General features: G+C 58.3%; 1 protein-coding gene across 1 annotated transcript; it reads right to left on the bottom strand.

Annotated features, from left to right (window-relative positions):
* Positions 1-3,391: 3,391 nt before the first annotated feature.
* Positions 3,392-16,733, bottom strand: DAPK3 (death associated protein kinase 3). The gene is made up of 9 exons (XM_012769298.3): positions 16,610-16,733; positions 15,319-15,474; positions 8,263-8,623; positions 8,015-8,144; positions 7,650-7,698; positions 7,082-7,108; positions 5,856-6,008; positions 5,037-5,082; positions 3,392-4,609 (listed from the first exon to the last, which is right to left on the bottom strand). The coding sequence occupies exons 2-9, from the start codon at positions 15,378-15,380 to the stop codon at positions 4,073-4,075; spliced, it is 1,365 nt and encodes a 454-aa protein (XP_012624752.1). The 5' UTR covers positions 15,381-15,474; positions 16,610-16,733; the 3' UTR covers positions 3,392-4,072.
* Positions 16,734-17,199: the final 466 nt, after the last annotated feature.

Raw genomic sequence — 17,199 nt, 5'->3', positions numbered from 1 at the left:
CTGTGAGCGGAGCCGAGATCCTTGGGATTTTAGAAGCCTGACGTTCAATCACGGAAGTAACGTACGGCGGACAGGCCCTTGGCGGTCGGCACAGTAACCATCTGCTTCCTGCCCAGCCGCCCTTGTTCTCACGGCAATCTTTTTTGTTCTTTCTGGGAGGGGCGTCTCACCCCGTCATCCTAGCTGGAGTGCAGTGGCGTCATCACAGCTCACCGCAGCCTCCATCTCCTGGGCTCAAATGATCCTCCTGCCTCAGCCTTCCCAGTAGCTGGGAATACAGGTGCCACCACCACACGCGGCTAATTTTTTAAATGTTTTGTAGAGATGGGGTCTTGCTGTGTTGCCCAGGCTGGTCTCAAACTCAAGTGATCCTCCTGCCTCAGCCCCCACAGTGCCGGGATTACAGGCGCAAGCCACCAGGCCAGGGCTAACGGCAGTCAGTAACTGCGGACACACTGCTCCTGGGTCAGGCAGGAGGAGGTAGCTGTCACCTGGAGAATCTATGGGTTTGTTTCATTTTTACCAAGGGCACCAGCAAAGACCCTATTTCCAAAGAAGGTCCCACTCCCTCCTCTGCCAGCTGAGTTCACGCTTACCCTGCTGTCGAGCGGCCGGGGCTAGAGGGTTTGAGGACGGGGTGGGGGTGCAGGGTGCTCAGGGCCACAAGCTTTAACCAGATTGGCGGCACGGAAGTGTTTCTTATCATGGTAAAATTCACATAACATAAAATTTGCCGTCTTAACCCTATTTAAGTGCGCGGTTCGGCAGCACCGAGTGCAGCGAGGCCGTCCCTGGCAGCCCGGCTGCTGTGATGGGACACACAGCCACGTATTCATCCTGCTCACAGCTCTGGGCCGGGAGGCCCACGACCACGGCCCGGGGCTAGGCGCGGTGGCTCACGCCTGGAACCCTAGCACTCTGGGAGGCCAAGGCAGGAGGATCGCTCAAGGTCAGAAGTTTGAAACCAGCCTGAGCAAGAGTGAGACCCCCGTCTCTACTAAAAATAGAAAGAAATTCATTGGCCAATTAAAAATATACATACAAAAAAAAATCAGCCGGGCATAGTGGCGCATGCCTGTAGTCCCAGCCACTCGGGAGGCTGAGGCAGGAGGATCGCTTGAACCCAGGAGTCTGAGGTTGCTGTGAGCGAGGCCGACGCCACGGCACTCACTCTAGCCTGGGCAACAAAGCGAGACTGTCTCAAAAAAAAAAAAGATCAGGCCCGGCACAGAGGGCCCCTTCCCAGCACGCAGGCGACGCCCTCTGCCTGTGTCCTCTCTTACAAAGGCGCGAAGCTCAGAGGAGCTTCAGTGCTTGTCCACACCGGCCATGGCGCGTGGCGTCCACACGTTGGAGGCAGGTTCCAGCTTCCAGGGTGGGGGCTGGGACCGGGCTGGCTCCACAGCGCCACCTCACAGGCCTCACCTGTGAGGCCGTGTCCTCACCCGGCTCCCCCGGCAGGCCGGAGTCCAGGCCAGAGGTCAGCAGCCTGCAGCCGAATGCAGCCAGCCCGCCTGAGTCTGCGACGTCCCTCGGGCACCGGCCGCGTGCTAGCTACGGCAGCTGCGCCGCGGTCACGGGGAGCAGCCGCCACCAGCAGCTCCAAAGCCACAGCGTTCCCGCGTGAAGGAGTGTCCGCTCAAGGCCCAGACACCCAAACGCACCCGAGCAGCGAGTCCCCTGGAAGCCCGGGCTGCGGCGGGCGGCGCGAATGGCCACAGCTGCCGCTCCCGTGTCTTTGTCGTGTGATTCATCACCGGAGCAGCCACGTGGGTCTGAAAAGCAGCCACATTTGAACTGCCGGCGTGGAGTCCGGGTCTTTCCGGAGGATTTCATCCCAGCCGGACACGTGGGAGTGACACACGGAAGCCTTGCCGGCAGCAAACGACGCCTTCCGGCAATCGGTGACCTGGGCTCGCTGCTCCGGGGAACCTCGAGCTAGACCACGGGCAGGACTGCCGTCGCCGTGGCAGTGTCCGGGGCTCCCTGCGGCTCTGCCTTTGCCACAGTAGGAGTGGCCCGCAGGAGTGCGAGGGCTTCCCAGTCTGCCGTGGGGCACAGCCCTTCCCAGATTCAACGTGAACCAGGACTTGAGGCTGGACCAGACGGGCGAGTGACACCGTCTACAGCTTGCACCAGGGACTGGCAGGGTTCTTCTTTTGTGGTAAAACACACGCAATAAACCTCAGCCATTTAGGGAGTGCAATTCGGTGGCATAACGTACATGCACTGTTGTAACCAGCACCTCTATTTAGTTCTGGAACATTCCATCACCTGAAAAGGAAACCCCGTCCCCATTAGCTGTCACTCCCACTCCCTCCCCAGCCCGACGACCGAGAATCCACATCCTGTCTCTGTGGATCTGCCTGTTGTGGACATTTCACATAAATGGAGTCCTTCTGTGTCTGGCGTCTCTCACCGAGCACGATGTCCTCAAGGTCCCTCCACGCTGTGGCCTGTGTTGGAGCCTCGTCCCTGTTCATGGCCGAGTGATGTTCCAGTGTGTGGATGGGCCACACTGGGTTTGTCCATTTTATTCAACTCTGACAGCTGCCGTGTTTCTACTCTGCATCTTTTATGAATCACGCTGTGAATATTCACATACAAGTCTTCGTGTGGACATACGTCTTCCTATTTCTGTGAATGTACAGAAACCACTGAACCATATGCTTTAAAAAGGAGAATTTTGTGGTGTGAATCATAGATCAATTAAAAACAATAAATTTAAAAAGGAGAAACTTGGACAGGCAAGGTGACCCACTCCTGTAATCCCAGCACTCTGGGAGGCAGAGGGGGGAGGATCGCTTGAGCCCAGGAGTTGGAGGCTGCGGTGAGCTGTCATGACGTCACTGCGCTCCAGCCTGGGTGACAGAGGGAGACTCTGTCTCAAAAAAAAAAGAGAGAAACTTGCCGTTTGTGGAATGAGGCAGCAGAGCTGCAGCCAGGCCCAGCAGCAGCCGAGCTCAGGTCCAGGGATGGGGCGCCAGGTGACAAGGGCCCTCAGGAACCACACTCCAGCCCCAGGGCCCAGCTGAGCCACGTTCCCTCCTGAGGGCCACCTCCAAGCAGTGCACGGGGTCCCACGCGTGACATGGCAGCATCTCAGAAGGCAAAAGGGACACGAACACCCCTCCAAACCCAATTCCGGCTGCCTGGAAGCTTCCATCTTGCTGCAAAGAAAAGAATCAGAGCCTGCCAGGACTCGAGACCCAGGCGGCCTCCGAGGACACCCGTGAGCGCCCGCGAGGTGCCGGCGTTGCCCGCCTCTTCCAGAGGACAGACAGGCAGGCGGGCAGCGAGGAAGAAACGCAGAAGCCTCCAAGACCACGTCACTGCGTGGCCAAGGGCTGCCTGTCCCCTGCCAGGGCCGGAACGAGAGAACGCGTGGATGTCAGGGAAGTTGCGACTTTATTTCTTTTGGCTGCAGCAGGAGCACTCCCGCGGAGGCGGGCACCGGCATCGCGACGGACTGCGATTGCGGGACAGGCCACCGCAGCCCCGGAGGGCCTGGGCACAACAGAGGCCGAGTCAGACCCCTGTCGACCCAGGCCAGGTCCCAAGGCCCTGCCTCAGCTGGCAGTGACCCGGTGGCTGACCTCCGGCCAGCAGCCCCAGCACGCTGGGCCTGTCCCCGCCTGCCCAGTTCCCCCTGCGCCCCCATCGCCCGTCCCAGGGCCTCCTCCTGGGCCGAGGGGCAGCACCTAGCAGTGCCCGGCGACGCTGCTGCCCTGACCCCTCCCCAGCCCGCAGGGCCAGAGCAGGCTCAGGTGGCCGCTGTGGCCACCGTGGTCAGCTCTGTCCAGATGGTCCCAGCCCCTCGCAGGGCTCCTGGGGCCACACTGTCCTGGAAGACCCCGGAGGTGCCGATGCTGCAGGACTGAGGGGGGCGAGGATGGGGGCTGGCGTGCCCCCTCCTGGGGACAGGGCGCCGGGAGCAGAGCTGGGCCTGGACTTCGCTGGGCTCTTCTCGCCTCAGCCCCAGCCCGGAGCTTGGCAGGAGCTAGACCAGGATGACAGGGGACCCGAGGCCCACGGGCAGGCGACCCCAGCCCAGGCCCAGGCCCGGGGCCGCCTAGCGCAGGCCGCACTCGGTGCCCTGCAGCTTCTCCTGCTCCAGGGCCCGCACCAGGTCCTGCACGAACCGCATCTCGGAGGCCACCTGCTTGGCCAGCGCCTCGTAGCGGTTCTCCAGGCGGCTGAAGCGGCGCTTGAGCCCGCTGGTCCCCAGCAGGGCGCCCCGGGCCTCCTCCTGCGCCTGCCGCTTGAGCGCCTCGGTCTTGTGCAGCTCCTGCCGCAGCCGCCGCAGGTCCTGGCCCAGGCTGTCACTCTCCTCGCGGTACCAGGCCTCCTTCTCCTCGTAGATGGCGGCCAGCGCCTCCACGTCCTCGTGGCACAGCCGCCGGCTGCGCTCCAGCTCGCGCAGGCCCTCCTCGGCCGCCGCCACCTCCTCCAGCACCTTGGAGAAGCGCTCGAAGTTGACGTAGGTGTTGTTGGGCGGCATGCTCGAGTGGGACTTGATGGTGTACTCCTTCAGCCGCGTGGTCTTCAGCCGCCGCCGCTCCGGCTTCTGCCCGCTGTCCTCGTTGCGCACGTTCCGCCGCCGGATCGCCTGCGGGGACGATGGGAGGGGCGTTGGGGTGGGGGTCCCGGACACATCCAGCCCCCCACACTTCCCGGAATCAAGTTTTATCGGAACAAGGGCCACCCACGGCTTCCTCGAGACAACCACAGTTGAGCCACCGACAGACGCCGCCCAGCCCGCCAGCCACACGCGTGCACCTCCCGGCCCAGAGCTTTCCGGGTCAGCCCGCCGGACACGGCCGGGCCGAGGACCCCACCAGGCTCTCCGCAGGACGGCGGCAGCCCCGAGCCCCGAGACCGTCTCACGGGTTGAGGACCCCACACCCAGGCCTGCTCTCCAGGGACCCGCCTCAGAGGCCGGGCCTTGTCATGCCTGTCACCCTTCAGCGGGGAGCCCACCAGCACCCACAGGGAAGGCCGAGGCGGGCAGCCCCTGGCGCGGCCCCGGCCCTCACCTTGATCCAGGAGTGCTCCAGGCTCTGGGCGATGGTCATTCTCCTCCTGGAAGACCCCGCCACGCCCTGGTTAGTGGCACGTGGGCCACCCGTGCCGTCCTCCCATCTCCCCACTGCGCCAACCACAGACAACCAGCCCCGGGACCCCCAGGCCCGGAGGCATTCCTCCAGCCCCCACCCGCCAACTGCAGGGGAACACGGGGTTCTGGGGTTTGTGAACAGAGTTGAGACCTGGGGCCGGGGTCACGGGAGGGGCGAGGTGGCCAGGGAGGGCTGTGGCAGATGGGAGCATCTATACACGAGGGAGGGTGCAGCATTGCCAAGATTCTAGACTTTTCCAGGAAAAAAAACAGTCACCTGGAATTTTACACGAAACCCATTTTACAGGCTGGCAACAAATTAAAAGTTTCTTACAAACACGGCATGGGGGCCAGGCGAGGTAGCTGCACCAATAATCCCAGCACTCTGGGAGGCTGAGGTGGGAGGATCACTTGAGCCCAGGAGTTGGAGGCTGCAGTGAGTATGATCACGCCACTACACTCTAGCAGGGGCAACAGAGCAAGACTCTGGGTCTTGGTAAAAAAAAGGAAAAATCGTGGGCCCACTGCCGCCGTTGGCTCACTATCTGTAGCCCAAAGAGAAGGCCAAGCCTGGCTCCCAGCGACAGGGCGGTGGCGCTGGGAGGAGACACTTGTCCAGGCCACCGCGACAGGGAGAAGGCCCTAGTCCTGCCGCACGGCCACTCGGCTCACAACCCCCATGTTGTTCTAGGTGGCGGGGCCACCCTGCGACCCCTCTGCCCTGGCCCCACGCCCGTACTTGGGGTCTTTGACCAGCAGGCGGCGGATGAAGTCCTTGGCCAGCTCGCTGGTGTTGCTGAAGTACTCCTCGTCGAAGTCGTAGTTCACGGCCGAGATGTTGGTGAGCGTCTCCTGCTTGGTCTCGCCCAGGAATGGGGACGCGCCGCTCAAGCTGGAAGGCGGGTGGGGGCTCAGTCGGCCCTGGGGCTCCCCCTACGACCTCCAGGGATCCCCCGGCCGCCACCCAGAAAGCACTAAAAGTCCCTCCCCGTCACTGATGGCGGCAGAATGAACGGGCGAAGTCTCCTGGGAAACAAACTTGCTGCTTAGACGCGGAGTCTCAGAGCAGCTGCCCCAGAACGCCTGCTCACCAGAGGGGAGGGGCAGCTTTCCGCGGAGGGTCCCAGCGACACCGCCTTAGCCAAGCGACCAAGGCTAACACCCCCCCGATGGCGTGCGCCTGAGGGACACAGCGTCACCCCTGGGCCTGGCAGAGACGCAGAACCCCCACCTGACAGTGAGCGAGCACCAGACATGCCCGGACCGAGGGACGTCCTGCCGGACCCTGACCCATGCTCGGGGAAGAGTCAGGGTCTCGAAGGACAACAGGCGGAAGGACAGCCTCAGGGACAAAGAGGACAGACGGATAACCGCCACGTGGGCTCCTGGACCCGAGGGGGCGTTAGTGGGAAAACTGGGGACAGCTGACCGCACCGGGTGGCACTCTCTGAGCCTCGCAGTACCCGGGTTAACCCTCAGTGGGACAAGGTCTCACGTTGGTGGCGGAGGGCAGGCTGGGCGGGAGATGTACGGGAGTCTGCGCTGTGTGTGCAAGTCTTTGTCAGCCTGAGATCATGTCAAAATTGGGGGGAAAAAAACCCACACCCTGTCTAACACGCCATCGCCCGAAGCCTCTGGGTCCGAGGGCTCCGCCCACTGGACAAGTGAGAACGCGGAACCGCAGGCGGCCCGGCTGGGAAGAGACAATCAAAATGGGAACGGGCTCGGGGGTCAGGTCCCTGCCTGGAACACAGGGAGGCCGGTTGCCGTCTAGCTGCCAGAGGGAGAGAGGACACGCGCGCTCCCAGAGAGGGGCCTGCACCGCTCACTTCCCGCAGCAGTGCCCTGCCCTCGGAACTCTCCGGAAGCCCCGTGCAGCGGCCGCACAGATCACACACGCACCCACTCACGCACTCATCCGCCCGTATCCCGTCCCGGCGGGAGCGAGGCGGCCCGGGTACTCACAGGATGTAGGTGATGACGCCGATGCTCCTGGAAGACAAAGTCGGGGTCAGCCCGCAGCCCGGCAGTCACCCCACTCTCCAAAGGGCCAGTCCACCCGCACAGGGGACCCCTCGTACGAGTCAGACAGCAAACAGTTCAGGCTTTGTGGCCACAGACAGTTTCTATCAGCTACTTGCCCTTTTTGGTTGTTTTCTTTTTGAGACAGAGTCTCACTCTGTTGCCGGGCTAGAGTGAGTGCCGTGGCGTCAGCCTAGCTCACAGCAACCTCAAACTCCTGGGCTCAAGCGATCCTCCTGCCTCAGCCTCCCGAGTAGCCAGGACTACAGGCATACGCCACCATGCCCGGCTAGTTTTTTCTGTATGTTTTTAGTTGGCCAATTAATTTCTTTCTATTTTTAGTAGAGATGGGGTCTTGCTCTTGCTCAGGCTGGTTTCCAACTCCTGACCTTGAGCGATCTGCCTCAGGCCCCCAGAGTGCTGGGATTAAAGATGTGAGCCACCAGCACCTGGCCGGTTTTGCTTTTTCGGCCCCGGGCAGGAACCAGCCCTGTTCTACAGCGACACTCACCACATGTCGGCCTCTAGCCCCAGCGGCTCGTAGTTGACAATCTCAGGAGCTGTGGGTGACAGGAAGACAAGGTCAGATGCTGGGGACACAGTGGCCAGTGAGAAGGCCGCAGCCCCACCCTCGAGGCTCTCAGCATGCAGACTTGGGTCACGGTTTTCTCGGCTGGCTGGGCACATGGGGCCAGTGACTCGGCCGGGCCAACTGGCAGCACCTGCGGAAGCCCCGAGTCCCCGAGGTGCCGGGCGCAGGACGGCTGAGCTGGGGACCGTAGACCAGCATGTGGCACATAGGCCTGACTCCCCGCACACTCGGCAGGCATCCTGAAACGGCCCCCGCTGGGCCCCAGACACACCGCGGGCCCTTACCCACGAACTCGGGGGTGCCGAAGATGTTCTTGAATTCGTTGCCCGCCTCGATCTTGTGGGCGATGCCGAAGTCAATGAGCTTGATCCGCGGGTTGGGCACGTCCTTGTCCAGGAGCATGATGTTCTCCGGCTGGGGGTGGGGACGGGCCTCAGCAGCTGCTGCCCACCCAGGGTCTGCCCTGCACCCCTGGGGACAGCCCCAACCCCGCCCTGGGACCCTCAGCCCCAGGTCCTGGGCCGGGGCGCACCTTGAGGTCGAAGTGGGCGATGCGCTTGGAGTGCAGGTAGTGCACGCCGTCCAGGATCTGCTTGAGGAACTGCGTGGCCTCATCCTCCGTCAGCGACTCCTTCTCCGCCAGGAAGTCGAAGAGCTCCCCACCCGAGACCAGCTCCAGGATGAGCACCACATCGGTCTTGTTCTCGAAGATGTCGTGCAGCGTGATGATGTTGGGGTGCCGGATCTCACGCAGGATGTTCACCTCCCGCTCGATCTCCTCCCGGCTCACGCCGCGTCGGCTGGACGACAGGCGGCGCTTCTTGATGAACTTGGCCGCGTACTCCTTGCCCGTGCCCTTCTGCCGGCACTTCCGCACGATCGCGAACTGGCCGCTGCGGTGGGGGGGAGGGCGTGAGCGTGGCGGGGGTGGGGGATCCCCAACAGCTCCCCTGCTCCTCCAGGTGCAGCCTGCACGGGGACCTCGAGGACAGGAGCCTGCGGATGGGGGAGGGGTGCCTCGGCCCCCTGGGAGAGCAACTCGCCAGGGCCCGCCCGTCAGACGTTCCCGCCCTGGCCACCTGGCAGGTGTGTGGACAGGTGAGCCCACAGGTGAGTGCAGAGCCACCCACGAGACACCAGCGCTGGGGCACTTTTGAACAGTGAAAGATCGGAAAGCGCCCAATGCGTCTAAGAGGGAACTAGGACAAATTATGCCAAATCCAGTGGCATTCTGCCCTGCCACGACAAAGAACAGGGGACGGCTCTGCATGTGTGGGCCAGAAAGACTCAGGAGGACTTGCCAAGTGACACGGGGACAAGGGCTCTTTATCTGGAAAGGGCTGGAGGCCCCGAGGCAACCTGTTAACAGCAGCCCCCTGGGAGAAGGGCTCAGGGAGCTCGGGTGCCCACTTTTCATGCGAGGGGATTCCACCCCGACGGAACTTTTCAGAGCAGGTTCTGTTTTATTTATTTATTTATTTTTATTTTTTTTGAGACAGAGTCTCACTCTGTTGCCCGGGCTAGAGTGCATGGCATCAGCCTAGCTCACAGCAACCTCAAACTCCTGGGCTCAAGCGATCCTCCTGCCTCAGCCTCCCAAGTAGCTGAGACTACAGGCATGCGCCACCATGCCCAGCTAATATTTTCTTTTTTTTCTATATATATTTTTAGTTGGTCAATTAATTTCTCTCTATTTTTGGTAGAGACGAGGTCTCGCTCAGGCTGGTTTCAAACTCCTGACCTTGAGCAATCCGCCTGCCTTGGCCTCCCAGAGTGCTAGGATTACAGATATGAGCCACCACGCCCAGCCCATTTTATCGTTTTTTAAATCTAAGGAAGAAAAGGAAATAAACTGCTGACTTCAGACGAGCTCCTCCCTCAACAGGTGGAGTGAAGAAATGTTCGCATTTGCGAAGCAAGAGAACAGTGCAGACTGGGGCCTCCCGCACGGCCCAGCAGAGTCACTCGGCTGCTGGGGACAGCAAATCTCCCACGGAACTAGCCTAGTTCCCTGACATGGGAGGTCACCCTGGATGACCCGGGGGCCAGTGTCAGCACAGGGTCCTCCCATGAAGGGCAGGAGGGGCGGGCAGAGAGACTGGAAGACGCTGCGCACTGGCTCTGGGGGGGAGGAAGGGCCCCGGGCAGAGGGACGCGTGCGGCCGCTGGACACCAGGAAAGGCGGGAGACGGTTCTCCCTGGAGCCCCCGGCCCTGCAGATCCATTTTAGATTCCACAGCCCCAGAACTTTCCAAGAACAGACCCCTGTTCTAAGGTGCTAACTCTCGGCAGTGTGTTAGAGCAGGCGCAGGAAACTCACTGACCGACAAGCCGAGGGCGGAGAACAGCGAAGTCAACCCGATCAGACCGGCCCCACCGCGCCCACCACAACCGCGTACACTGCCCTCCTGCTCGGGCCTTTGCTGTCACTCCCCCCACTCTAAAATGCCTTCCTCCCTCCCCTCTGCCTACACCCATCGAGCTGACGCTAAAGCCACCACCTCCCATCTCACAGCGACTCCCATGGTGACATCCAATGCCAGGCACTTCCCACACCCCAGGAACACCTCGGGAAATACCAGACGTGGCCCTCGCGTTGAAACATAAATATAATATAAATATAAATAAAGTAATAAAGTAAATAAAATACAAATAAAGTAAATAAAATATAAAGTAAATATAAATTTTATGCCTCTCATGTCGTGCCAAGCTAAGCTCTAAGGAGGAGTGAGACCGAACTCATGGGTAAGGATAGACGCTGTTAGGGGCTGAACTGTGTCCCCCACCACAATTTGCATACTGAAGTCCTAACTTCAGAATGTGACTGTATTTGGGGACAGCATGACAGGGGCGGGCCCTAATCCAATAGGACCGTGTCCTTATAAGAGAGGAGATGAGGACACACGCACCCACAGCAGGACTGCCACCTGAGGACCCAGAGGGAAGGCCGAGGAGAGAGGCCTCAGAAGGAACGAGCCCTGCCAGCACCTCGACCCCGGACCTCCAGCTCCAGGGCATGAGGAAATATCAGCTGCGTATGCCACGTGGTCTGTGCCACGCCGTGACGGCGGCCCCAGCCAGGACAGGGCGCCGGGGTGGAAGTCAGCGACTCACCGGCCCACAGACTAATCTAATCTCCCTCCCGACACTGGATGCCAATCAGAGCCGGGAGGAAAGAACACGCGCGCGCACAGGCACGCAAACACGCTCCCACGTGCATTCGGGCCTCCTGCAAGTCACATCAACAGCTGTGGCCTCTGAGGTGAGCAGACGGGGCTCTGCTTCACTCACGGTCCCTGTCACCACGGTGACTCCAACCGGCTAATTCCCCAAAAACAGTCACCGAGCAGACTCGGGAGAGATGACGTTCTGCTTGGAACTGAAGCCCGGCTCGTCCCGGCTGCAGGGTCGCGGAGCCGCCGGCTGGACAGGCCCACGCTGGGAATGTGAGTGAGGGTGGCATCCGGGCGCCCGTCGCACTCCCATGCGGCTGGACAGGCCCACGCTGGGAATGTGAGTGAGGGTGGCGTCCGTCGCACTCCCATGCGGCTGGACAGGCCCACGCTGGGAATGTGAGTGAGGGTGGCGCCCGTCGCACTCCCATGCGGCTGGACAGGCCCACGCTGGGAATGTGAGTGAGGGTGGCGTCCGGGCGCCCGTCGTACTCCCATGCGGCTGGACAGGCCCACGCTGGGAATGTGAGTGAGGGTGGCGTCCGGGCGCCCGTCGCACTCCCATTCGGCTGGACAGGCCCACGCTGGGAATGTGAGTGAGGGTGGCGTCCGCGCCTGTCGCACTCCCATGCGGCTGGACCTTGCTTGGACATGGGAGTTCCAGGCAGTCTTCGTGTCACTTCACCTAGAAAAATGACCCTTCAAAGCGGGTGCCATTACTATCCCCACTGTAGAGATAAACTGAGGCAGACAAAAGGAAAGCAACTCGGCCAAGGCCATGCAGACAGTCACAGGCACAGCTGGACTCCACCCTCAGGCCAGGCGCCGCGGCTGCGGAGCTGGGAAACACAGATACGTACATATCACCTCCCTTGTCTACGTAAATTATAGCACATTTCACAGCATTCTGTGGCTTTATCCTTCATTTCATGTATCTCCAAGAATGTTCCAGATCATTGCATAGAACAGTGCTGTTCAAGATGGCCACATGCAACTGTTGGACCCCGGCAGTGCGGCTGGTCTTGAATGAGTTGCTCTATGAGTGAAATACACGCTAGATTGCGGAGGCATCATAACAAAATCAGAAAGCTAAATAGCTTAGTAGAGAGACCTCCATCTCTACTAAAAATAGGAAAGCCTAGCCAGGTGTGGTGGCGCCTGTAGTCCCAGCTACTCGGGAGGCTGAGGCAGGAGGATCGCTTGAGCCCAGGAGCGTGAGGTTGCTGTGAGCTAGGCTAATGCCACGGCACTCTAGCCTGGGCAACAGAGTAAGGCTCTGTCTCAAAAAAACAAAAAATAAATAAAAATAAAAGACAATGCTGGGAAAACTAGATATCCATATGCAGGTTAAAACTAGACCCCTGCATCTCACCCGATATAAAAATAACTCAAAATGGATCAAAGACTGTAACACTATAAAACTACTAGAAGAAAACAGGGAAAATGCTTCCCAGACATTAAGCTGAGAAAAGACTTAATAATATGATCTCAAAGGCCAGGCAGGGTGGCTCATGCCTGTAATCCTAGCACTCTGGGAGGCTGAGGTGGGCGGATGGCTCAAGGTCAGGAGTTTGAAACCAGCCTGAGCAAGAGTGAGACCCTGTCTCTACTAAAAATAGAAAGAAATTAATTGGCCAACTAAAAATTAATATAGAAAAAATTAGCCAGACTTGGTGGCGCATGCCTGTAGTCCCAGCTACTTGGGAGGCTGAGGCAGGAGGATCGTCTGAGCCCAGGAGTTTGAGGTTGCTGTGAGCTAGGCTGACGCCACGGCACTCTAGCCTAGGCAACCAGAGTGAGACTCTGTCTCAAAAAAAAAAAAAAAAGAAAAGATTAAATCAAACTAAAATGTTTCTGCATAACAAAGGAAACAGAGTGAAAGGGCAACCTACAGAATGAACAAAAATACCTGGAAATTATCCGTCCAACAGGATTAACACCCAGAATACAGGAAGAACTCAAACATCTCAACAGCAAAGAAACAATCTGATTTAAAAATGGGCAGATGATCTAAACATGTTTCCCACAAGAAGACACAAAAATGGCCAACGAATATACAAAAAAAAAGCTCAACATCACAGATGACCTGGGAAATGCAAATCAAAACCACAGTGAGGTACCATCTCACCCCAGTGAGGACACTACTATCACAGAGACAAAAGACAGTAAGTGCCGGTGAGGTGGCAGAGAAAGGTGAGGTGGCAGAGAAAAGAGAACGCTTACACGCTGTTGGTGGGAATGCAAACTAGTACAGCACTATGGCGGTCCCCCCAAAAGCTACAATGAAACTATCATAAGATCCAGAGACATCTGCACACCATGTTGACTGCAGCACTATTCACAATAGCCAAGATACGGAATCAACCTAGGTGTCCGACAACGATGAGTAGATAAAGTGTGGTACGTACACACTGTGGAATACTATTTAGCCATAAAAAAGAATGCAATCCTGTCATTCCAGACCATATGGCTGGCCGGGCACGGTGGCTCACGCTTGTAATCCTAGCACTCTGGGAGGCCGAGGCGGGCGGATTGCCCAAGGTCAGGAGTTCGAAACCAGCCTGAGCGAGACCCTGTCTCTACTATAAAAATAGAAAGAAATGAACTGGCCAACTAATATATGGTGGCGCGTGCCTGTAGTCCCAGCTACTCGGGAGGCTGAGGCAATAGGATTGCTTGAGCCCAGGAGTTTGAGGTTGCTGTGAGCTAGGCTGACACCTCGGCACTCACTCTAGCCTGGGCAACAAAGCAAGACTCTGTCTCGAAAAAAAAGAAAAAAAAAAAAGACCATATGGCTGGGACTGGTGGACGTTATGTTAAGTGAAATATCAGAATACCAGGAACAAGAAATTAAACACTGCATGTTCTTGCTCATGTGTAGAAGCTAAAATAAGCCGATCCCAGACAAGGAAAAAGCAGAACACAGGATACTAGAGGCTGGGAAGGGAAGGCAGGGATGGGGAGAGATTGGTTAAAGGACACAAAATCACAGCTAGATGGGAGGGACAAGTTCCAGTGTTCTACACCACTGTAGGATGGCTACAGTTGACAACAGCATATTATACAGTTTTCAAATAGCTAGGAAGAGGATCTTGAACATTCCCAACATGAAGAAATGACAAATGTTCAAGATGATCTATATGCTAATTACCCTGATCTGATCACTTTCCATTATATGGAAATACCACTATGCACCTCATAAACACATACAATTATTATGTGTCAATTTAGAAAAAAGGATAAAATGAATGATGCCACTAGAAAATTTCAACCAATCACTTCTGCGGCCTGCGTTATATTTCTACCAAACAGCGCCAACACGGAGTTGCCCGGTTCTTTTAAGAGCTACATCACATTCTACCCGCAGATGCGGGGGCTCAAGGGGCCACCTAAGAGGTTGCCCATCTGCTGCTCATACACACAGCTGCCACAGCAACTGCCCCTTTCCTTAAATCATTCCAGCCACGTATGGACGTATTTCTGCTGATTTCCTTCCTAGGGGGAAATCAGCGGGTTAAAAGGAATGCACGCGTTAAACGTTGCTGGCATTTGCCAAACGAACCCCCCAGCAGGAAGTCCCGATACATGTTTTCAACAATGAAGTATGAGATTTCTTGAGGGGGGCGGGGGTGGATGGGGTGGGGCGGGGGGGGGGTGTGCCTTCTTACCGTGCTAAAGCAGGAAATTCCTGAAGGAAGGACTTCAGGATCCCAAATGAGCCTGAGACACTCTCTCTGGCCTGATGCAGGGCTCAGTTATTTACATTCCCTTCTGGTGACATCATGGGGCGGGATGAGGTGGCTCCGGGAAGGCTGTCCAGCAGCAAACTCACCAAATAAGGTTTGAGGCTCCACAAAACAAGGCCAGGCCTAGCGGTGCCGGCTGCTGTGCAGGGCGTAGGGGGCCCGGGGGACCCCACACAGCCCAGACAGGCAGGAAATCAGCTGCCCCGCCGGAGGGGGAAACCTCGGCCTTCTCCCCCAAGAATGCTAAACAACTGGTGGGGTGTAGGCCTAGCCAGAAGCCACCCCTCCCTTAAATATCCAAGAGCTGGGGAAACTAAAGTGTCTCCCAACAAAAGGATATATATATTTTTTCAAATCTGTGTGAAGCGCTTAGAGAGCAGACCTCTGAGTAACAAAACTAGTGTCCATGGCTCTCCTGCCACACGCTGGGCGCTGTGTTAGGTGCTATAACTACTCCATTACTTTTCTCCCCAAAGGAAATACACAGAGGACACCCCAGAAAATCACTGCTGGGGCTGTCTGACTCCAAAGTCCAAATGTGTGCCACCAGCACACGATAGCGACCCATTCCTTCTTGGGATAAAAGGACGAAAGACAGGAAGGGTGAGTTACTGTTCAGGAACCCTTCCCCCAACCCCAGGAGCCCCATGGTCAGAGGGGACTACTCACCTGCCCAGCTCTTCCCCCATCTCATAGTGGTCCTCCACATCTTCCTGCCTGAACGTGGACATGGTGGCCGGTCTTCCTTCCAGCAGCTTCCACTCAGGGAAAGTGTAGTCACTGCAGCCTGGGGACAGGTTCTTGGGAAGTCCCCTAACTCTGACCCTGGAGGAGACATGGAAAAACAGGAATTGAGATACCAGCCTTTCCTCCTAGGTATATGGAGGATCTGATCACCTAACACAGGGCTCGTGTCACTCCACACTGAAGCTCCAGCCTCCTCGGAGAGGCACTGCATTTAGTGGGCTGGGTCCTTTCACACGTCACCTCTTTTAGACACTGTAACCACCCAGGTCAGTATCAACCGCATTGGGCCACCTTTGCCCCCATAACTCACCCCAGCCACATAACTACTGAATACCTACAAACTGCCCATGTCCTTCTCTTATTTTTATTTATTTATTTTTTGGAGACAGGGTATCACTCTGTCACCCAGACTAGAGTGTAGTGGTGTCACCATAGCTCACTGCAGCCTCAAACTCCTGGGGTCCAGCAATCCTCCTGCCTCAGCCTCCTGAGTAGCTGGGACTACAGGTGTACACCACCATGCCCGGCTAATTTTTTATTTTTTATAGAGATGGGGTCTCACTCTTGCTCGGGCTGGTCTTGAACTCCTGGCCTCAAGTGATTCTCCTGCCTTGGCCTCCCAGAGTGCTAGGATTACAGGCACCGAGGCACCAAGCCACCAAGCCACCGAGCCCCATCCCGCTCCCTCTGCATCCCCCCACCCCCACCCCTCGTCAGGAGCACGGGTCTCTTAAGACCTTCATCAATGAGGCGACCCCCCACGCCCCCATCTCATCCTCCTTCCAATCCTGCTTCCCCAGGTTCCTGAAAGCCCACTCTGCCTCCCGCTGACCTTCACTGTCCTAGCAAAGATTAACCTCTTGCTCCCCGTTCCACGTACCAAATCCCCCAACCGCGGTCACCCCACCCCCAAAGGGCCCCCGAAAAGGGCCGCATCTGAGTCTCCACCGGTCGTCAGCCCCTCCCACCTCAACCTCTGCACAAGCCCCAAGGCAGACCCGGTGACCGACTCCCTGCGTGGACACCCCGAGGCCTTCCCCATCCCTCACGCTCCTGCCCAAGCAACCCCCGAGGCCGCCACGCCCCTCGCAGGCCCGGTCACTCGAAGGGGTCCCAAACTTGTCCCCACTGAATCCCCCACCCTCCATGGGCCCCCGAGGCGCCGCTCCGGCCCCACCCAGCCCGCTCGCCTCGGCCCGAGCCCGTTCCGTACCCTCCACGACCCCGAGTCCCGGGCCAGCCCCGCCACCGCCAAGCTGGCCGTGGTTGCCTCCTCCTCCGGCCCAGCCGCCTCTCGGCCGCCGCGACGCGCCTGCGTCGACGTCACCCCGTCCGCCAGGACCCGCCCCCGGAGGCGGGCTCCACCGTCCATTGGTCAACGCGCCCGCCGCTCGTTCCGCACCTCGACGCCCCGCCCTCCACTGCATTTCCGGTCCCCGCACCCGGATGGGGCCTAGCCAGTGGCTGACCGATTCACCTTCCCTGACCTCATTGGCTGTCAAGGATGCTAGTCAAGCAGACGGGAAGGAAGGCCAACTTCTGGCCCCTGGACCGTCCCGCCCACCTCTCCTCTGACCCTGGTGCTGAAGCTGAAGCTTGACACATTGTTATAATTGTCCTGCACCCCGAGCCTCCCGGCTTTCTGGAGCACAAAAAGCGTGAACTGATGGGCCGACTGTGGCTGAGCGCGCCTGGCAGCTCCTGGGCTGGACGCCGGATGGCTTTAATCCCTGTGTGGCAGTTTCCTCCTCTGTAAAATGTTACCCACATTCTAAATACTTAAATCAATACACAAATGAGGTG

The sequence above is a fragment of the Microcebus murinus genome, chromosome 27, assembly GCF_040939455.1.
Source record: "Microcebus murinus isolate Inina chromosome 27, M.murinus_Inina_mat1.0, whole genome shotgun sequence".
In the NCBI taxonomy this organism is placed as follows: domain Eukaryota; kingdom Metazoa; phylum Chordata; class Mammalia; order Primates; family Cheirogaleidae; genus Microcebus; species Microcebus murinus.
Note: the sequence above shows the minus strand (reverse complement) of the source record. Positions and strands in the feature narration are given on the sequence as shown.